Here is a 24,105-nt window from a genome sequence, read left to right as displayed (position 1 = left end):
GCCTATGGTAGGTAAGGTCCAAAGGTGTTCCTGAAAAGATAGGTTTTTCAGATCAGTGACTACACGGAAGTGGACTCCCTGATCCCGCGCCATTTTTGAACTGAACGCGCGCTGAACGATCCGCCGAGGCGATTGAGGGATCGTCGCATTACGTAAGTCCTACCTGAAAGAAAGAAAGAAACACATTGCAGTTGTTTTATTGTGTTGCAATTGCCCGATGTGGGCGATGGGTACAACGATAGCTATAAATATCTTTGATTGTGACCTAGTTTTCGATATCACTTCTAGCTCTAGCAGAACCTGATCTGAGCTGAAGACTTGAACGTGTCGTGAAGACGAGAGCCACTTCTGTAGTCCCACACGTGTCAATATGTGTTAGTGGTCCAACAAGACACACTTCTCTGTGATAAGTGTAAGTGTGCTAAATAGGCCCCTAGCCTAGAGATCTAACTGTTAGGTGGTCTAGCTAGACTGCTAGACGTGGATGTTAGAGCTGCTCTATGAGCGAGCGCGCTAGTTTACGTCTGAATTTACCACATCCACGACCACGTGTAGCACAAGCACGAGTACGATCCGAGTAAGCAGTAAGCAGTTAAAAAGGACAAGTTCACCTTCATTAACATAAGGATTAGAGAATGCAGCAAGAACACATCAGTGAAAGTTTGAGGAAAATTGGACAATCGATGCAAAAGTTATGAATTTTTAAAACTTTTGTGTTGGAACTGCTGGATGAGGAGACTACTAAGGCTCGTGATGTCATATGAGTACAACAGTTTAAAGAAAATGTAAAGAAAATTCAACATATTTTCACTTTTTTCGCATAATAAAAGAGCACTTGACTTGCCTCTTTCTAAAGGCAATGGGAATAATATCATCCATATTAACATATGTCAGTAAGGAGTCAAGGCAAGGGAATGTGTACTTTTTTCAAAAGATGAAATTTTGTGAAATTCTCTTTATATTTTCCTGATATTGTTGTACGCATGTGACATCATACACTGCAGTAGTCTTCTCATCCAGCGGTGACTGCACAAAAACTTCAAAGATTCATAACTTTTGAACGGATTGTCCGATTTTCCTCAAACTTTCAATGATGTGTTCTACTAATATTGCTACATTCTCTCAATCCTTATGTTAATGAAGGTGAACTTGTCCTTTTAAGTGGCAGTACCCAGTAGGGCATGTGGGTTTGTGGGACTCATCATCACAAGCACACTGTTAGTGTTGGCCGTTTCTCCTGTGTTGTGCATTGAAACTTGTCTCTCTCTCTTTCTGTGCTCTTGGTCTCAGTCACAGTGCATACAGATGTAGGACGGACAGGTCTGTATTATCACTGGCTGCTGAGGCAGGATACCTTCAACATGTCAAGCAGTCTCAAAAAACTCTGTGGGGGACACCACTCCTTGGCCAGGACATTCCTCACTGCGACAAGCATACCTAGGTGGGTGAAATATGAGACGGTTGAGGCCACAGCCACCCCATCGCTGACAGAGATGAGGCAGTCACTCAAGGGCCACGGTTGCACAGTTTCAACGGGCTACACGTGCCTCAAGACAGCATGTCCCTTCTGCAGTGACCATCCTTCAACATCGGAAAAAAATGCAAAGTCTAGAGAAAAGCTCCTGTATGTGAATATGACCACAGGTAGGGCACCAGTAAATCTACAATATTTGCAAATGCTTGCAAATACAAGTGAATGTGTGATTAACATTTTGCAAGGAAGCAGCTAGCAAAGATTCACCGTAGTGCCTTCCAGAAGGCAAGAATGCACTACGGTGAATCTTTGCAAGTTGCCTGCTGCTCGCAGAATAACTTCTTAAGCTCACTTGAGCAATTTATAAGGCAATTTTGTTGAAACTCACCTAGCTGTCTTTTCTAGATGGCAAAGAGCAAAATGGCAGCTTCTCCAAACTTGCCTAGCTACTGTATACGCCAAATATTTCGCAAGAAGTTTATTTTTGTGAATTTCGCAAGCCAGGTGCTATTTGCGAAATTAATGACACACGAAAAAATTGACTCATTGAAACTCACTCAGACACATTATTCACAGTGTAATAAATATTTTTCGGTTTCACTGACTGATGGACGGTACTATGTGTACCGTATCTCCGTAGTAAAGACCTTTTCTGATGTTGGTTTTGATTGGATAATATGAACAGCGGGCCGATTACATGAGACTAACTCCATCTCTATCCCCTATGAGTTTGTCCCATACACAGTAAGTTTTGCTTCTAAGACATGATGTACTGGAAGTGCGAGCTGTAGGAAGGGGTATGACATTGCCAGTAAGATCAGTACTTGTAGTTTGAGCATCTTGTAGATTGAATTTTGTCCCTTGTTTGCGAAGAATTGTCAGTAATGCTAGGTTGCAGTGTGTCGATAGCCATCAGCTGAGCTGAACATTACCCTTTTGATTGTTTTTGGTCGTGTGTGTCTCTCAGGCCACAGCCAGTGCCATTGCAGCCGGGTTTGTGGTAGCTGGTCTTACCTTGCCGACAGCCTCGCCATTGCCAAACGACAGGCGAAGAAGAAGGGCGCCCTCGCCCTGCCCAAGGAGAAGTCCTGCGACCAGGAGTGGAGGTCGGAGGTGGACGAGGCCAGAGCGTTATGGGAGAAGAGCGTCAAGATTGGCGAACTTCGCAGTGATTCCCTGAGAAACATCAAGAGCAAATTCTCCGCAGAGGTATGCAAGCCGCTGACTTTTGTGTACTGTCCTAGCAATTACCATAAAGTGTGCAGATAGAAGCAGATAAAACAAAACTGTTGCCAGATAACTGACTCCAAAATGCACCTCATCTAATGTTAATTGCTTTGGATTCATTTAGGAACTTACTAGTTGCCACTATATACAAGCTTACAGTATGGAGTGTGATAGTAGTCACAATTTTGCACCCCTTTATGCTACATTATTGCTTTCTTTGTGCATCACCATACAAATTCTAAATCTGGTACTTTGTACTTGTAAAATACAGTGCCTGCCACTGCATTCAAGTTCACGTTATTGAATAGAGTAAACTTGAACAGATTTGTTGAAGTCACTCTAGATTTTGACATAAGACTTTAAAGGGATCGTCTAGTTTTGGTTGAGACTTAACTTCAGGTTTTTATCATTTTTTGGTGAGATAGTGAGAAACCTCTTATGAAATATGAAAGAGCATGTAATTCCATGAGGATTTCAATGTTTATTTGATGAAAATTGATATTGAAATGGCTGAGATATCCAAAACAGAGTGATCCTAATAAAGTGTGGGACCCACACTTTGTTACAATCTTTTTGTTTTACTTTGTTTTTGGATGTTTCAGCTCTTCCAAACCCGATTTTCATCAAATAAACTTTGAATTCCTCTTAAAATGGTATGCTCTGTACTATTTCATAAGTGTTTTCTTGGTATGTCGCAAAAAAAGTTAAAGCCTAATTTTCATCTCCACCAATACTGTACCATCCCTTTAAAATTGATCTACTTTGATATTCCCATGTCTACAGAAAAGTGATAGCAGTCATGATCTCGTGCAAATTAGCAGAGTCATGAAAAGTCTCTTATTCAGCTGCACAGAAATCATCTTTGGATTTCTCTCTCTTGACATAGGATCAGAAAGAGTCAGTTTTATATTTGGCAGCATAACATAGACTGTACGCCCGGCATATTTCACTGTATTCGTTTGAATTTTGCAAGTTGACTTCTACTCACTCATGCCTGGGCTTGCATAACACAAACACTATGTATATTGTCTCTGAAATGTGAAATTCCTAATTCTGCTTCTTGATTTCATTTGCTGATTCTTGATTGCGCATTTAACCACTACTGGCAAAATTGTCTTATAAGCCTCAAATCTTAAAATACTTTGCTTGCAAAATATGTTGCATAATACTGTATGCGATATATGAATCTATTATTTGAAGTTCTCTACATCTATAATTTTTTTTTCTTTGTTTCATGTATTTATCACGTATTTATCACTCATTTTACAGCCAATATCGTCAGAGATATTTGACAAATTTGGAGTGAGGACAGATGCCAAGCGCAAAACCCTCCTCCTTCCTCAGTATGGTCCAGAGAATCAGTTTAGAGGTGTATGTCTGGTAGAACCATGCAAACTGGACCCCGATGAGACAGCTGACCAGGAAGTGAAGGTTGTACAGGGAACCGTCATGCCAAGGTGGGTGTTTACACAAAGACAATTTCACAGGGTTCATTACCATGTTGTTATGTTGGTTAATTGCCTCACAAAAATGATATGACTATGATGATTTCAAGTTAACTGAAGTTCACATTATTAAAAAAAAAAAAATGCTTTTTTATGCCCAATTTTCCTTGAGACCATTACTGTATGAAAGCTACAACTGTATGCCTTTGCCATACCATGCGGGAATAGTGAACTTTGAACTGCTGTGTTTCTGTAGTAAACCTAAGACCCATTTTAATTTTGCAAAAGAGTTGCAACCACCTGAAACCAAAAACTCTCAATGAACATGTACATTTTTGTAATGTGTTGGTGATTTGTACCGCATAGTCATTATTGGATGTTCCTAGTTGGAGATGTAGATTGTACAGTCAAACATGTCTTAGCGACCACCTGTCTATAGTGGTCACCTGCCATATATGACCACTAAAAACAATTCCCTCCGAGAGAAAAAGCATGTTAAAAATCCTGTCTATACCAGGCACCTGTCTGTAATGGCCATTTTTTTTTTCATCTCACTTGGATGGCCACTATAGACAGGTTTTACTGTATTTTAATTTCATGTTTGCCATCAGTACCAATGTTCTTCCTAAACACCACAAAGCTTGCAGTTTGGCTTGCCTGATGTAGCAATAGCAGTTGTAGGGAACCTAAATTCCATGAATGTAAAGACATTTGATTTAAAATTGAAAAGCTCTTTATTAAGGTCCCCAGAAAGAAATATCCATGGATGTATGGAAACCATAATATGGACCAGTTTGGTGAGATGACATTCCCCAAAAAGTTACGATTGGTCAAGGACACTTGCTTGGTATTTGTATAGTCTATTTTAGTGACGTTGAAATCAAATTCCTGGAAACATGGAAACTTTCCTGTGATTGATATTTAGCTCTAAGCTGATTCAGTGAACTTCACTTGTGTAAATTTTGCAGAAAACAAAAGCATTTCTTGACCTTTTCAAATTGTGTATCAAGGAAAATGTATATATATATATATATATATATATATATATATGTATTTTTTTTTTGAGTGTGTATGTGTGTGAGTTCAGGTGAGCACAATCTTCGAGAAAATTTCCACATGATGAAGAGATTCATGTTTTCCATTTTGAAGTAAGTCGCTGTTGTTTTATAAAAATTGATGGGTATGAAAAGTAGACATGATTTTGAAAAGACTTCATGCTGGACTCATCTCTGCTTCCATTCTGCCCATGATACAGAGACTTCTCTCCCGGTCTCTTCGGCTACCACCTCATCCAGCCACATTTTTCTGAAGTCATCATAACGTCCAGTGAGCTGGATGCCATGACCGTTAATGAGGTGACTGGTCAGACGGCAATAGCACTGCCCAGAGGGATATCTTACCTACCCCAAGAGGTAAACTGATATCATTTGCATAGTCCCCGTTATCACCACTAGTATTATCGTCATCATCATCATCATCATTTTCATAATCATAATGATTACCACCAGTATTATTTTAATTGTCATAAGCATCATCATTATCATTTTCATTACAATAACCATTACCAATTACCATGACCATGACCATGACCATGACCATGACCATTACCATTACCATTACCATTACCATTGCCGTTATCATTACCATTGCCATTACCATTACCATTGCCATTACCATTGCCAATACCATTACAATTACCATTGCCATTGCCGTTGCCGTTGCCGTTACCGTTATCATTACCATTGCCATTACCATTACCATTACCATTACCATTACCATTACCATTACCATTGCCATTACCATTACCATTACAATTACCATTGCCATTGCCATTGCCATTACCATTACCATTACCCATACCATTGCGATAACCATTATAATCATCATCATTATCATAACCACTATCAAACAGAAGCTCATGAAACAGAATGATGATTAAAGCTCAGATTCTCTGACAAGATGTTTTACCCACAATGTCCCCTTTTACCCCATTGCAAATCATCCAGAATAGATAATCGCAACAGTGAAGAGGCTACCCTGGGTAAATGAGATGATTATAACATTATTTGCAGCAGTGCCAAAGCCAAAGAGTTTATGAAAGGAGCTTTAGTACTGGTTGTAGCATAAATGAACTAGAGAAGCACTCTGAGAGCGCAGACCTCCACCAAGCAGCTCATTTCCACCACTGATCTCGTTCTCCCATAGAGATCAGTGATTTTCACCCATACGTATGCATGCTGAAAATCGCACAATTTCCCAACATAGAAGCCTTTAGTTATGTCATCAACTTCCAGCTGTGTGGAGCGCCTCGCCCTTACAGAAACTAGAGCATGCACTTTAGTGCGCGTATGAAAACCTAAAAAAATGTGCAGCTTCAACTCCCAAGATCATTGGCCCTACGTGCCAAAATATCAAAAATCCTTAATAAAATCCATAAGAATTCCTGGGTCACTACCATAATTTAATCATCTGTTCCTTGTGTAATTCTCAACCTTTCCTATAAGTTTCATCCAAATCCTTTCACAACTTTCTGAGTTATTTTGCACATGGAAAAAACGAACAAACAAACAAGCAAACAAATGCTGATTAAAACATAGGGAATGATATACAGTATGTTTTTTAGCTCATACTGTAATGCTGCCTAGATCTGACACAATCTCTCTTCTGTGATTTTCTGTTTCCTACAACAGGTTTTGCCGCTTCTTGAGCAGTTTCAGAAGATTGTGCTGTGGTTTGGGAATGACATGAGATCGTGGGAAGCAGCCAAGAGCTTTGCCAGGAAACTCAATCCCAAGCGATGCTACTTCGTGAGGTAGAGTGGACATAATCAATGTGCATTTTCATGTCATGGCATGAATAGAGTAGGCCCTAACGTCAAATGTCCAGGCATTGTAGTCTAGGTTTCATCAAGGGTCTACCTAGAATGAGAAAGCTACACAGATAGGATTATAAAGTGCCACATGATTTCAAAATTCAATAATATCAGTAGCAACCACACATATTTTTTTTAGTTAAGGCAATAATGCACACCCACATAATCCTTATATTAACCCAGATATACAAGTTTAAGTCTTCACTAAATTTCCTTTTGTAATATGTTATGAAATGGAAAAAAAAAATTGTATCTTTAGCACCAAAGTTGTGTTGTGCTTCAACAGAATACCGAAGTGATGATGGCAGTCTTTTGTTGCAGCTTAGTGCTGGTTCCACACAAAACACCCTTGGACAGTGGGAAGTGGGGTAGAACCCAGGTGCAAGCGTGGTAAGCAACCAAAGTGTTTACAGATATTTTGGCTAGGTGAGGTTGTTTAGAACCAGTTTCCATGGCAATGAATTGCTATGACATCACACTTTGGTACTCCATAACTATGATAACATAAAACGAAAAGATGACATCCCTGCAAAATCAAACTAAAAACACATAATTTCTGTGCTACAATACAAACCCATAAACTCACAAAATTTGTCTCACCCATTTCATCCGGACAGACCCTTAGACTCCCAGCCGAGTCCTCTCCGTGCCCTCAATGAGGGACGGAGCCTGAAGAATATCCTCCGCCAGGCCACGCCCATGAGTCACAAGTCCATCGTCTCCTTCCGCGCCCTCAGGGATGAGGTGTTTGGGGAGCTGACACACGCTGAGCAGGTGGCTGGAGTCAAGGTGGGCATTAACCCTATGGGTACCACCACCACCACTACCACCACCATATTAAAGTAGAGATGACTCCCACCAAAACAAAGTCCTCTGGACAGTCAGTTTTGGGTTTTTTTTCACTTTGGGGAAATTATGGTTATAGCTGAACAATCAAGCATATGAAGATACATAGAAAATGATTTTATGAGCTGGATTTGTACTGCGTCGTATTGAGAGTTTCATTTTAACTGTGTTCGTTATATCGGGAGTGTACTGTACCATCCACATCTGTGGCAGTCAGCTACAGATAATAAGAGAGTTAATCATCTGCCCTACGGTCCAGAGCATTTTTCTCTCCTGACCTAATATGCATGTCAATATTGCATCTCTCTGATTATGAATCCGCTTCAAACATTTGGAAATAAATTGGGGAATTTTTCACACATGTATCAAAGCTTGTCAACTTGAGACTCACTTTGGTATATTGCTGGAATCTAGCAAATGCTTTCTGTCAACAAACGACCAGCACCATCAAAAAGGTCCTCATTTTTAAGGGATGGTGCAATTTTGGTTTACATGGGGCTGCAGGTTTCCATCCCTTTCGTGTGTGTGTTTGTGAGATAATGAGAAACCTCTTATGAAATATAAAAGAACGTGTAATTCGAAGAGGAATCCAGAGTTTATTTGATGAAAACTGATCTTGTAATGACTGAGATATCAAAAAAGGATCCTAATATAATGTGACAGGCCACAACTTTTATTAGGATCTCTCTTTTTTACCTTCTGTTTGGATATCTCAATCATTTCAAAACCAATTTTCATCAAATAGACTTTCAATTCCCCTCAGAATTGTATGCTCTCTATCATGTCATGGAGTGGTTTCTAAGTATCTTGTAAAACATTATAAGCTGAATCCTCACCTCAACAAACCAATACTGTGATTGCTATTTCCCCCTCAGAATTGTTTGCTGCTCTTACGACTTACAGTTGTTTGTAGAAAGCATCACTAGTGATTTGTCATTAATTCATTTTCAGTGGAAGCGCTTCCCGATGCTAAGCAAACACATGAAGGGTCACCGGAGGGGTGAGCTGACCGTCTTCACTGGTCCTACGGGGTCGGGAAAGACCACCTTCATGTCGGAATACTCCCTGGACCTTTGCATGCAGGGGGTGAGTGAGTTACTCTATAAATCTCAAGACAAAACAGTATCTTTTTATACGGTTCTTAGTGAAATCTTGACCTTCATCGAAATGAGTATTTAGACTCCTCGGAGAAGGGAGTCCCCTGACCAGTTTTGATGATGATTATGTTGACTCAGAATGATATTGAAATTAAGATGTTGACTAATGTGGATATTTGTAAACGAATCGTAGTCATTGAGGAATAATGATGATGAAGAAGATGATGATGATAGTGGTGACGATGATTATGATGATAACAATGTTTATTGTGATGGTGATGATGGTAACGATTATGAATACGATGATGAAGAAGAAGTTAACGATGGTGATGATTGTGATGATGATGATGATGACGATGACGATGATGATGAAAAAGAAGATAATGATGGTAATGATTGTGCTGCTGCTGATGATGATAGTGATGATGATGATGATGATAATGATGATGGTTTATTTATATATGTTACACATTTTTCTCCCTCCTACAGGTTAATACTCTATGGGGCAGCTTTGAGATACAAAATGTACGTCTGGCGAAGATCATGCTGACACAGTTTTCCCAGTAAGTAGAAATTCCATCCTTCAAATCTTAACCCATTGAGGATGGTTTGATTTTGCTACAACATGCATTTCCAACAGACACCTGCCTGAGTATACTTGGGACTCGTCCTCAATGGGTTAAAGGGATGGAACAGTATTGGTGGAGGGGAGGATTAACTTTTTGGGAGATACCAAGAAACCAATTAGAAATAGTACACAAGCATATCATTCTAAGACAAAGTTTATTTGATGAAAATCGGTTTTGGAATGGCTGAGACATAAAAAAACAAAGTAAAACAAAGTGATCGTAATAAAAGGTGGGTCCCACCTTTTATTAGGATTACTCTGTTTTGTGTATCTCAGCCATTTCAAAAACAATTTTCATCAAATAAATGTTAAATTCTTCTTGCAAGTACATGATCTTTCATATCGCTTTGGAGATTTCTCATTTTCTCACCCTAAAGTGGTAGAAACCTGAAGTTAGGTCTAAACCAAAACTATATGATTCCTTTAAACACTCAACTTGTAATGCAGCATTGCCTCCTTAAGTGCTGTCCAAATTTCATTGTTTCATATTATGGCAAAATTCATAGACCCCGTTTACAGTGCGGGGCTGGGCCGAGCCGCGGCCGAGCCCAGCCTCAATTGCGGGGCCGAGCCCCGCAGTTTTGTCCATTTACACTGCCGGGCTCAGCTGCGCTTTTAATTCAAACCTTTCAATATTTTGTCGTAGTGGCGCTTTGCTTGTAAACAAACGCAATTTGGTATAGTCTGGTTTTCAGACCCTTTGCCAACTGGATTCCCTGGCGACGAAGTTGCCATTTGGGCAAAGGCCTTTGCTGAAGGAAAAATCCTTTGCCGGACAAAACCACCTTAAACTGTACTAGTTTTCGATGTTGAGGGGGTTAATATCCTGAATAGCGAAATAGTACGGGCAGAGGGTCTAGAAGCCAGATTAAAATTGGCCACGCATTTGGCCCAGTTTGCGTTTACACTGAGAAAAGGCCGGGCTCAGCCGCGGCTCGGCTGCGGCTGAGACTACTTCCAGAGCGTGGCCAAATGTGTGCCCAATTTTGGCCCCGCATTTGGCCTTTTGCGAGTTTACACTGAAAAGAAGGAGGGCTCGGCCGTGGCCAAGCCGCAGCCCAGCCCCGCACTAAACGGGGTCATATATATATATATATATATATATATATAATAATAATATTGGTAAGCATGTTTAAGGGCAACCTGTCCTAGACATTGACCTTGTTATCTTGATTCCAAGAAAATATGATGTGAACCTGTTCCGTCTCTTTTGTGTGTCAGTAATTGACACATGACAGTGAAGACATCGATGATACACATATAACTTCTCACAACATCTTCAGCAATACACCAACCCCACTGGGCCTAGGTGCTAAGTCACTGCATGTCGCTTAGTCCCTCACATTCAAAATTATGTCACTTTTCAGTATGCCCATGAATAGTCCATGTCTATAAATCTATATATTTTGAGATAATAAGACCATTGCTATCATGTTTGTTCAATCATTGACCTGCCAAATGTTCTTACTTAAAGGGGCAGTCCTGTTTTCCAGTATACAAACATAGATGTAATGTCTTACACTGTAAATTCACTTCAGGGTTCCAATTTTCATGAACATCATTTGATAGTCAAGTACAGTTGTGTGGGATATTGATGAAAACACCTATTTTAGCAAATATTATTGGCAAAATAGTCCTAATTCATGGGAATTAAGGTCAGCTTGTGTTCAATGATCATCAAAGTCTAACTTTAGAAACAAATGAAAAAGAATCCTATACTTCTGTCCCTGTGCTCCATCCAGGTGCAGCTTGGAAAAGAACATCGACAAGTTTGACCGCTGGGCGGACAAGTTTGAGCTGCTCCCGCTCTATTTCATGACGTTCCATGGACAGCAGAACCTGAAAACTGTCATCGACGTGAGTTTGAATTTTCTTGATGGCATGTTACTCAGGTAGTAGATAAATAGTGTTGGAGGTAATGGAATACCATGTTGCTGACAGGCACCTTCAATTTATGCACATAGTTACATTCACTGTTGTGTGTTTTAAAGTGATGATCCATTACCATGTTGAGCCCTAGTCACACTGTAATTTGAGTGTGTCCCAAATATTCACATGTTGCGTTATAAGAAGGTTGCATTGTAAGAAATATTCTTTCTGTCAAATAGTTACTGAGATCTGATTCCTAAAAACTTCAAGACTTTTGACATTTACAGGAACAAAGCTCTTATTTCACCTCTATCAATATCCAGTTTGCTACAAGATTTTATTTCCACATCTCCCAAGTCCCATTCAACACCAGTTTTCGCTGTTACTGATGATTTAGTTTTCAGACTGGCTGTTAAGTGAGTGGCTTTCTTTGCTCACAAATAAAGTCCATTCTTCCAGAATTTTATTTATACAAGTACCAATAGATAGATGTCTGGATGCTTTATGACGTTATGAATTGTTACTGTTCATATAATTCATCAGCCAGAATCCACCTTAAAATCTAGTCTTGAAGGATTTTAATAAGTCAGAATGGTACATCAAAGTACAGCCCACAAGATCCCCTGTTAAATATCTTGGCGAGAAGGTCAGCTGTGCTAACCTGCCATGTGCTTTTGTCGTTGGAAGGCGATGTCGCACTCGGTCTACGTCCACGACATCGAGCACGTCATCCTGGACAACCTGCAGTTCATGGTCGGCTTCTCTGACCGCCAGGCAAGCATGGACCGCTTTGCCATCTACGACAACATCATCGCCGCCTTCAGAAAGTTTGCCACGTACAATAACTGTCACGTGACGGTGGTGATTCATCCAAGGAAGGTATGTTACCAATTTGAGGGAAAGGGTATCTTATCAGCAGTAATATCTCCCATTCTTTTATTCTCTTTAGTGTGTAGACTAAAATATCAGGATTCATTTTGATCAAGCAAATCCATCAAAAGGCAAATGTGATGACTGAAAAGAAATAATTGTTTGTCTTGTTGGAGTTTACTGGAAGATTTGAGAATACAAAAGAGGACGAGACTTTCGAGTACTGAATTAAAAACTAATTGATTTATGAGGCTGTAGACATGAATAGAATTTTGAGGTGGTTTGTTTTCCTTCTGTATGTTCTGTAGATAGGAGGTTATAATTTTTTGAAACAGGATTATTTGTTCTTATCAATTGTATTAGTATTGCTAATAGTATACAGAGCTATTCATTGTACAGCACCCGTGCACATACAGGAACTTGTTCATATGAAATCCATCATTTCAAACATTCTACCATCTCAAAAGTAGTAAGGATCAAACACTATTTGTATATCTTTCAGGGAAATCAAAAGCTACCCTTGGTGACTGTGCATTCATGAACAGCGTATGCTGCTCTGAAATTAAGAAATAATCTCCCTCTGTTGGTAAGGCAAGCAGCTACAGTGAGTTTAAGACCAGGCTAAAAACTCACCTTCTGCAAACGCTACTAAGGTTTCAATTATGCATGCCATGACTACTATTTTGTAATATGCAGTACATTTTGTTATTATAGTAGCAACACAATATACAAATCTAAATGCCCTGTATTAGCATTATTATTGTTTCATTGTTTCATCTGGTTTTCAGGAGAAAGAGTCGGATGAGCTCCAGACGGCGTCCATCTTTGGCAGCGCCAAGGCCAGTCAGGAGGCTGACAACGTCTTGATTCTCCAGGACAGGCGTCTTACGACGCTCAAGGGGCGCAAGTATATACAGGTGGGCCAAGAGGAAGTCGAGCCAGGCAATATACCGTATTATATGGTCTCCATTAAAACTGTTTGGTAATTGGTCATAATGTAATCCATGTGACTAATATAGCGAAGATAGAAATTGTTATAATTGTTATAATTGTTATAATCGAGCCAGGCAATATACCGTATTATATGGTCTCCATTAAAACTGTTTGGTAATTGGTCATAATGTAATCCATGTGACTAATATAGCGAAGATAGAAATTGTTATAATGGCGAGCAGTAACTTCATGTCAACATCGTTTGTTGTTGTGATATAATACTTGACAGTCCCTTGGGAGTTATATTTTCCCTTCAGTACAATATTTTCCCTTAGTGCTGCGGGGCTAGGGAAAATATAATCTTGGGTGGAAAATGTAGCTCCTGTGAGGAAGTTAAATGTTATATTGCACTTCTAATAAGGCTATACCATACTTGCCAACTAGTAAGATTTTATCAGATTCAGTAAGATTTTTTACGTTAAAACTAGCAAAATCAGATTTTCTGTCAGAGAAATCAGATTTTTTAAAAATATTTAGATATACCTTTCATGTGTATTTTCTGAAGATTTGACCGAAAGTAAGATTTTTAACTTTAGTTTGCATATAAAATAAGATTTTTGCAATCCACGAGTAAGATATTTCATCTTGAAATGTTGGCAGGTATGCTATACCTGTACAGTATAATGTTGGCTTAGTAGGTAGTTGGGCAGGAGCTTGTAACAGTGAGATCTTCAGTTCAAATCCCAACACTTTATATGAATTCCAATAAAACGTTTAAGCAGCAAGCTGAGTTGGTAACTACTTTGCTTGAATGTCATAAAATGCAACTTCATGTTGTAGCTGACTTTTTGTTACATGTTTTTTGTTTGTTTGTTTCTTTTTAAATAAACCGTGATAACCAAATGACTGAGTTGAACCTCCTTAACCTATTGAAAACTAGTCATTTGTGAGTATTCTCAGGCTGTGTTAAGTGGGATATGCATGTTGTAGGAAAATCAATCTGTCTTCTAAGGGTTAAAAAAGACAGCAGCAAACAAACAAATATGAACATCAAAAGCAGAGATAAATATTGATCGTGTGATGAAACATTTCATTATCATTCAAACATTGCTTCATACAGGGAGTTAAAACAAACTAATAACAACAGGAAAACAAAGTAACAATCAAAAGTTAGTTTTGATAGAAATAGTTGATGAGATGGAGAAGACACAGCTGCAGAAATATCTGTTTGCTTAGAATAGCGGAACAGACTTACTGTAAAAGTGGTTTCTTTCGCGTACAGATGCTTTCACGGTTTCCGTCGGTGCCGACTTTTTCCGTGTGTTTAAATTCGCGGTCGGCAAAATCTGTGAATTCACAGTCGGCAAAAACTGTTTTATTTTGCACATGAAAACCCAAACTATAATCCAATTATTCTTTTATTTATTGAATAGAAATTAAAAGTAAATGCAGGCTTACCTGAAATCCCATCTCTCGAGTACTTTATAACATGCTTGTACCTATATTGCGCGGTATCGCTGTGTGTGTGTGTTGACCATCAATACACTCAATGCAAATCTTTGTGTGTGCAATACCGTTGTAACAAGCGGCGAGTTCAAAACATTTCCTTGCGTGGTTAATTTCGCGCGACTTTTCTAAACATTTTCGTGTGATGTTAAATTTGCGCGAAAGGCGCGAAAGTAAAACCACCGCGAAAGAAACCACTTATACAGTATTGTGGTACAGTAGTAATATGTGACCGGCGACGACGGTTTCAGGCAAAAGTCGCGAATTTTGAAAATTCATTTTTTCACTGAATCACATTGCCCATTTCCTAAGCTTTGCATTGATATAAAACACTTGTATTCTTCGGCACCATAAGTGGGCATAGAAAGAGAAATAAAATACACTTTTTAAGTTGTTAGCCTGACAAAATTGCGAGAAAACAGGCTTTGAAGATTCACCTCTTTCTCAAAGACAATGTCCGAGCGGCGATGCGAGGGGAGAATCACCCATCCGTACGATGGTGCCAATTGATGTTAAGCTCCGCCTCTAGCAACCACATCGCCTTCTGATTGGCTCACTGAGAGAGTCAAATTTCCCGGGCACCTTCCTCGGAGCTCAGCGTATGGAGCCGAAAAACAATGCGTTTCGCTCGGGTTTGTTTACCAGTACGTCTTTCAAGATGGCGAATACGATAATTACACGTATGGTGTACATGTACATGTGTATGGTGCACGCATTACGCAGTGGCATCCACACGCCATGACCGTGTGCATGTAAAAGGAGCTGTGGCGAATCCACACATTTACAAATCGCGTTTTCATTGTGGTTGATTTGTCTCTATCATTGGCGACCCTTTTGAAGGCAGAAAATTGCTAGTGCTGACAAGGGTCACGCTTCCTGTTTGTTTTGCTTTTACAAGACATGCATATATATAATAATGTTGCTTTGCTCGGTGGTGCTAATTGAATTAAAACAAACAAACAAACAAACAAACACGACTCGTAAGTTTGGTGCGAACTTGACGTGTAGTATTTGAATATAATTGGTCACATGTGACCCCTCCTTTCCTCTCATCTACCTTCCATTGAGTCAGTCTGCTGTCATAATTTATACTACATGTACAGGTAGACAAATTTGAGAATATTTACACTGTAGTTTTCTTTTCACAAGATTATGTTATGCTACATGATTTTTGTTTCACTTCCGTTGTCGAACATTGCGGTAGAATAGTTTGGATAGAAAGCCAAACGAAGAGCACGCCCTATACAGAGCGAGCGTATATAAACCACTATAGCAAGAACAATGGAGCATGTAATCGTGCACGCGTGGACAAAGCATTCCCCAAACGCTGCAACTGGTGTCTCCGAAAGCCGAATTATGTAAATGTGTGCGACGCACCAGCCAATCGCGTGCGAGACCCTGCGCCGTAGCAACGCTGGGGATATTGGCGCGGCGTTCGAAAGAAGCTCGAAACTGACGAGTGCGATCCAACATAGGGTGCTTAAAATTCCATCTTCGATAGGAAAAACTTAGTCTTATGCAATAAAATTTAGTGAAGATGTAGAAAACATATCAAAGATTCGATTTCTGCAAAAAACCTAAATCGACAAAAATAATGGTCAAAATCTTTGTACCCCGCCTAGGAGAGAATTTGCTCTTGCGACTTTTGCCTGAAACCGTTGTCGCGGGTCACATATGTAAATGATGATAATGATGATATACACTACATTGATTCTTTCCTGAAATAGGTGGTCAAGAATCGTTTCGATGGTGACCTCGGCATTGTACCCCTGACCTTCAACAAGGACACCTTGACCATGTCGCCACCGGTCAAGACCAAGCAGAAGGTCAAGCGGTCGTCAAAGACCGATCGAGGTGATGCGGAGGGAGCGCCCGGCACCAAGAGCGAGGGAGATGCGTACGCACTCTTTGAGGGAATGATGCTGAAAAGTAAGTCCGAGGAGGAGATCGGAATCGGAGAATGAGGCGAAGCATTCTTGGCCTCGAGATGGATACTGTGTGACTTCGCCAACAAATGAGGTGACTCTTAGTGAAAGCAAGTTTACCGTCAAGTTGGGTAAGGTGACCTTCAAAGCCACCAAAGTACATTGAAAATGGAGATGTTCTGCTTAGCCCAGACATAGTGTAGCAATGAACAATTCAATTCACTTGTTCCTGCAGAATGCAGGTTGATATCCAATCTAATTTCTGTGCACTATTTGCTGCTCTCCTAGGTAAGGCCTTGGGCAAGTCCTGGTTGAGTCCAGAGCAAGCTTTCTGGTTCTTGGGACCATCCTGTATTGCATACGTATACTTGCAGTTAGCAAGAATGCTAGTAAGCCACTCATTTTTACTTGGCATGTATGTTTACTCTCCTTATACCAGATTCCTTTATAAATCTTTTTTTTTTTTTTCTTATTCTCTTGTATTGAACTCTTGAACAATTGGAATCATGAAAATTATTCAGCGATGCGGAACAGCTATTCAACAAGACATATGATTGCATTTCAATCATTATCATTGATTCCAAGCTCTCTTCTCTCTCTCTCTCTCTCTCCCCCTCTTTCTCTCTCTCTCTCTCTTCCTTTTTGTGGTTGTAGAAATCTAAGATTGTGCACACTGTGCCTACGGGTGGCGCTGTTCTGTTATCTCAGGGTTTTTCTGTTCTTCTCTGTTGGGTGCAGCTTCCTTTCCGTTTCTCCCAACTCTGTACGTACTGAACACTTAACGGTAGTTTGATGCTCAGTTTCTGCCTCCATTTTCCTTTTCTTTTCAGAGGTAAAATCAAACTTGCATTTTCTTTTTCAACTCAATGTCATCTACTGCCCTTTCTTGCGCTCTTTACTCTAAGGTGATTATTCTTCTAGAAATGTTTGCTCTTCCTTTTCTGCAACAAAGAACGCTCTCTTGCCCTCCATCAGTTTAAGTTTATCTAATGTGTTGGAAGAAGTGATGTGTGTTGAGGGTATGTATATTGACAGTTCTTAACATTTCATATTGATGTAATTGTTTGCAGTCTGTACATATGACCATCTACCCCCCCCCCCCCACACACACACACACATGCATACATAAAGACATGCACAAGAGAGGCTACCATGTTCTGTGTGCTGTTTTGTAAAAATATTTGACTGATGCTATTTATGCACAACATCATTACTAAAAGGGATACTGTTAGTGTTAATGACTTTCTGTATTGCTAATAGTGCAACAGACATCATTACGCTACCTATTGGGACAACATGTAACATCCAGCCCCACAGGTAGTGCACATTTCAGGGATAGATTACCATGTACATAGGCCTATGGAGATTACAGAACCGTCACAGCATTACACTAGATGTAACTACAGCAACAAGTTGCCATTTGAATTGCTTTATGGTAGTTGTAGTTGTTGGAAGGTACTGTAGTAGTAGTGCTTTATGTGATGGAATATGTTATGCTGGGTTGTGTTGTACATGTGTACATGTACTTGTGATTATTATGTTTGTATGTCTGTATTCTATGTAAAATAGGCATCAGATTGTTTCAGGTGTGGTGTAGCTGTACCTTACTCGAAAATTTTGTTATTATGGAAAAGCCAGCATTTGATGTAAGGATTACTTTTTACAAAGAGATTTGTAGAAGTGTAAAGATGCATGTATGTCAAGTATTATTAGGTTTTAATTTTTAGGTTTTTTAAACCGTTAAGTTGTAGGGGAATTTTGTTAATAATGAATAATAAATAATGTTCATCTTGCCCTCAGTACACTGGCAACTGTGAAATCCTCTGATTTTGTTATTTAGGACAAAAATTAGGTGGAACTGGTTAAATTCATTACATAGGCAAGAAAAAAAAATCAGAAAAAAAATGTGCAAATGTTTTCAAATATGAAAGAGAAACAAAACGTGAAATTCAAAAAAGTGTTGCCAATTTTAAGAGTTTTTTTTTTTTTTTAATTCAGCAACCAAGGTGCTTTTGAAAATTCTTCCACTATAACTTACTATTACATATGAGCAACAAAGAGCTTTTTTTTTTTTTTTTTTTTACTCAACCGTATGAAATAATAGGTAGAACTCATAATAAAATGACGCAGCAACAAACCACAGAAATGTGGGTTTTTGAGACTTGATGGGTTCAATATATTTTCATAACAAGACAGAGAACACTTTAGTGATATGTCATATTAGGTTTCTGTTTAATTTTCTATGTGTTATTTCATTTTTAACAAGGGTCCCACCGATACTGTCCCTTTGTATGTGTGTTGTTGTTGTCGTTTTCATTCAGTATTACCAGAGGTATATCCAGACAGATACAGTATCTATAAATCAGTCTATTGTAATAGCCTATGCCAAATAAAACTTCTCTTTCTAATTTAGCATAGTGAATATATCTTCGATATTTTTAGAATATGTTTAGGAGGGTTCCATGATATTTGCTCCTGCGACAATTTCTCCCATGAAATATCTGCATGCTAAGCCAAACATAAATCATACCCACAAACATAACCCTAACCCTAATCCTTATCCTCATATCAAACCAAACCTCGAACCCTGTCACAACCCTAACCCTAGCCCTAAGTCCTTGGAGAAAATGAGACCAGAGCAACTATTGCAGGAGCAAATGCCGTGTCACCGTTTAGGAGATTTATCCCTAATTTGAAAAGTATTGTTCATGGAAGGTCAAATGTGACCCGCTATAACAAAAAGGTCCTAAAGTCGCGCACTGTCGAAGCCGTGAAAATCGAGTTTGAAGTCAGAGCATTAAAATTGGTCAAAACTTACGATTTTCTGATTTTGATATATTATTGGAGTCTAACATGTCTTCTATCATCTGTCAAAATTTTGAAGCAAAATGATCAAAGGAAAGATAAATAAATAGCATTTTTCTGAGCCATGTTTTTTGACGTTTCAACGAAGCAGAAACTGGTTCGAAAATTTGGATTGAGCGTCACAGATAGGTTCCGCCCCTAACAACGACCAGAGTGATCTCATTGGTCAGTTTGCTGCTTGCTGCTAACTGAAGCGTGAAACTCGCACACTGCCCAGTCGACTGGTGCACGTGCGGGCGGGGTGCGCTATGCTCAGCCGCTTCTCACATCCTGGTCACTGATTGGTTGGTGAGGAGACCGCCGACGCTGATGTGCTTGAATGAACTCTTCGGGAGTTGCTAGGGCTTACCTTATTGTCCAGAGGTGAAAACTGACTTGCGTGTCCCTTGATCGTGATTGCATCGAAAGGAAGACTTTTAGGGCGCTTTTCTCGAAACAGTGCTTTTCCAGACGTCTCGACATGCTCTCTTTTAAACATTGATATCTCCGCAGCCGATTATTTTTATAAAATGTGTTATACAGGTATATCAATTTAAAGCAGAAAGATTAGAGGATTATATCATGCAATTTTCAAATAATCGACCTCGCCCGACTTTAGGATCATTTTGTTGTAGCGGGTCACAAATTTGGTCCTTTGTGAACTCTTAACCCATTGAGGACGAGTCCCACGTATACACGGACAAGCGTCTATGGGAAATGCGTGTTGTAGCAAAATCAAACCGTCCTCAACAGGTTAATAATATCTATAATCTTGTCACCTTCAAGGCATAATCATTGTAATGTAACCTTGCCCAGACAAAATGGACTTGAACGTTACAAAGGTGAGCAGATGACAGCTTATAGAATTTAAAGGACACAAAGGAGATGCAAAATGATGATTTCACTTGTCAGTACCTTGTTTTGAGAAAGTAAGAATGTGAATTGATTAATGTTGTTGAAAACCAAAGTCTCTTTTGGTTATATTTTGTGAAAATTGGAGGAAATTCAAAACATGTGCTGGCAAACGGTAAGCTGGAAGATTAAAAACAGATCTAACCTGAACCACAAATGTTCTCTTAGGCAAATTGAGGCATTAATCCACATGCACTAGCACACACAACATTTATACAACAGTGACCACCATGATGACCACAATTGCTACCACTGCTACCACCACCACAATCTGAATCATCACCACTATCACCACCGTCACTGTCACCACAACTATCACCGCCACCATCAACACCATCATCATCACCACTACCACCACCATCTTCACCATCACTATCACTGTCATCACCACCATCACCACCATCACCACCACCACCACCACCACCATCACCACCACCATCACCACGACCACCACCACCACCACCACCATCACCACCACCATCACCACCACCACCGCCACCACCACCGCCACCACCGTCACCACCACCACCACCGTCACCACCACCACAGTCACCACCACCACCACCACCATCACCACCACCACCACCACCACCATCACCATCACCACCACCACCATCACCACCACCACCATCACCACCACCACCACCATCACTATCATCGTCACAACCCCCATCACCTCCACCACTGTCTCATCACCACCACCGTCACCACCATCACTATCATCATCACCGCCACCATCGCCATCACCATCACCACCACCACCATCACCACTGTCTACACCACCACCACCACTCTCATCTTTTTTGCCATCATCGCCACGCTGCTACATAATGGACAGACCTAGCCAGCGGGGATGGACGATTTTGGCACATTTTTCAATCTGTTTACTAAACAGCAATTATTCTTTGCAATTGTCTGCTGAAGTACTTTTAATATACCTCCCCCCCCCCCCCCCCGCCCATTCGTATATAATCATTCATATCGTATATTAGAGATGGTATGGTAGAGATGATTTGCTTCTCTTGCACGAGCAGGCAAACAAAATGTTTGATCACCCAGGAATAATTTGCTATCTGCAAGTAGATATTCATATTTATTCTTTTTTTTTTTTCTTGTCAGTTTGAGTCATGTTTTTTGATGACCTGTGAACTCTATAGTGCTGCCAAACGTTTGTGCAATGTTTTTGTCTTAACTCATTTGACAGATTTTTGAAGGGAATTATATTCCATGCAAATTGGTTTATCATCACTGCTTGCAATTCATCAGAAGCTAGTTTCGGATAATTTTTGTCATCACTTCAGCCAGTTTGAAGAACTCGAAACCAATTGAAGCTTCTGTGTATGATGAATATTTTTCTCTCATTTTATGAAGGTGGCTGTGTTACTAATGTGATGTAAAGTAAACTGGTCATAATCTGATTTTCGAACGTGCTATTTCTGTACTAATCATGTTTATCACAATGCTTCCATTAAATATTGCTTTTTATATTATGTTACTGAGTTGGCTTCATTCTTTAGTACATTCTAAGTAGTTATGTCGGGCGGAATGGATTTATGGCCACTAGCCATATTCACTGAAAACTGTATTTGTTGGTAGTTGAATGGGCGTGAATGGGGTGTGTTTCTTTGTATTTGAAGAATGTGATGTATGATGATCGAATAGCGGATTTTGATTTGCAAGGCAAGCATGTTTGTCAGTGGGTGTGTTGTGTATACAGTATTTGAACACTGTAGGAGGTATGAGGCTAGAAGTATTTACATAGTATACAGGTTTTGAATGTGTGTGTGTGTGTGTGTGTGTGTGTGTGTGTTTATCCTAGGCATCCTGTAGCATGCCAGTGAAGACAGAAAATACACTGTATTCATCACTTTGGGAAAAGGTATTCATCACTTTGGGAAAAGATATTCATTTTAGCATATTTATTTGTAGATGTCACTGTAACACGCTTAGTAAATAATCTATGAATAATCAAAAGGCTGCCTACATCCACGTGATTCTCCTTGCACTGGTACTTAACACAACTCAGACACATGTCAGAGTTCAAGTTAACTTCAGTAAATTCACCAGATTTAAAGGGATGGTATAGTATTGGTTGAGGTGAGGATTCAGCTTTTAACATTTTGCAAGATATTTAGAAATCACTCTATGAACATGAACTGTTAAAGAGCTTACAATAATTAAAGGGAATTGAAAGTTTATTTGATGAAAAATCGGGTTTTAAATGGCTGAGATATCCGAAAAAAAAGGTAAAACAATGAAGTCCTAATAAAAGGTGGGACCCACCTTTTATTAGGACCACTTTGTTTTGCTTTGTATACTACAGGTATTTCAGCCATTTCAAAATCAATTTTCATCAAATAAACTTTTAATTCCTCTTTGTATCCTATTTACTATTTCATACAAGAGGTTTCTAAGTATCTCACAAAAAGTTACAACCTGAATCCCCATTCATCTCAAGCAAAACTGTACCATCCCTACAAGATGAAACTCGGAGAACATTCGTATTGCAGGTCAATGAAGAAATTGTGAGGCAATGGCCGCCATCACGTTAAACAGTTATTTGCGTTTGGTTTGCGACTTACGTCTGACTCGGTGTTTCGTGAAAATGCGTGAAAGTTTAAATTCCTAAACTTTTTTTTTTCTAATTGTATTTCCAATTTTGATAATATTTATACTACAGTAGTATAATAATTTGCTTTATTTCGTTAAGTTCATGAATTCTTCCTTGCCCATGGAGGGTGATTTTAGAATTTCTAAAAAGTAGGACGGGCAGAGAATGTTTGAGCATGTTTCCAAATGAATGAAAATAAAGTTGTAATTAGAGGTCGAGCTGTCAAACTAAAATTTCAATTTAAAGTCGGCATAACTCTCTATGATACTCCACCCTTTCTAGGTTGCTACATGCCTTGTTGTTTTTGTTATTTTTTTCACTGAGTATACTTTTATTGTACATCTGTCTTTTTTTTTAAACAATCATATTAGTCTTACTAGTATCACGATAGTGGCTACGGCTCTTAGCACCTATCCGATTTCGGTAAAATTTCCACAGAAAGAGGCACCACAGCATTTGATTTGTTTTCATTTTATTTCATTTCATTTCGTTTATTAAGTTTCCACACATATTATACAGTCACTTGTATTAGCAACATCCATCCATGACAATGTAACGTCACACATATGTTATACGCTCAGTAAATAAAGACTATAATACATTGTAACATTACAGGACGCAAATTCAATTGAAATCAATCTGAAATACATTACATTCATGATGGATGAATAAAATTGTGTGCGGTGGGAACCTACATAACTAAGAATCAGGAGTAAATGTTCAAAACTGATTTTACAATGTGACACCACTGACTCAATACCTTGCCTCCTTCCCCAAAGCGAGTTAATGCCCTTTTTGCTCTGAAATATTATGCTTTCATATAAATCTTTCAAAGGACACCGTATTTCCAAACGTCATGAGACACAGATTTTGCATTCGGCCTATTTCATTTCTACCCTTGATAGGATACTTAGCGTCATCCATGCCCTCTTAAAGCGACATAATACAATGGTGTTGGGTGTACATGTCATGCAATATTGTACAAAAATCAACTTTTTCTTACACGCACCAAAATAAATGGTGGTAACTGACCAATTATCCACTGG

At 39.3% G+C, this 24,105-nt stretch overlaps 1 protein-coding gene across 1 annotated transcript; it reads left to right on the top strand.

The window, feature by feature from the left end:
* The first annotated feature begins 1,332 nt into the window (after window positions 1–1,332).
* Window positions 1,333–17,025, top strand: LOC140236006 (twinkle mtDNA helicase-like). Its single transcript, XM_072315991.1, has 12 exons — window positions 1,333–1,644; window positions 2,442–2,683; window positions 3,971–4,158; window positions 5,402–5,558; window positions 6,837–6,958; window positions 7,636–7,807; window positions 8,816–8,950; window positions 9,451–9,524; window positions 11,332–11,446; window positions 12,146–12,337; window positions 13,117–13,245; window positions 16,495–17,025. Exons 1-12 carry the CDS (start codon window positions 1,362–1,364, stop codon window positions 16,729–16,731), a joined length of 2,046 nt encoding a protein of 681 aa, XP_072172092.1. The 5' UTR covers window positions 1,333–1,361; the 3' UTR covers window positions 16,732–17,025.
* Window positions 17,026–24,105: the final 7,080 nt, after the last annotated feature.

Source organism: Diadema setosum, chromosome 12 (genome assembly GCF_964275005.1).
Source record: "Diadema setosum chromosome 12, eeDiaSeto1, whole genome shotgun sequence".
Lineage (NCBI taxonomy): Eukaryota > Metazoa > Echinodermata > Echinoidea > Diadematoida > Diadematidae > Diadema > Diadema setosum.
The sequence above is the reverse complement of the archived record's forward strand: the minus strand, read 5'-3'. Positions and strand labels throughout refer to the sequence as shown.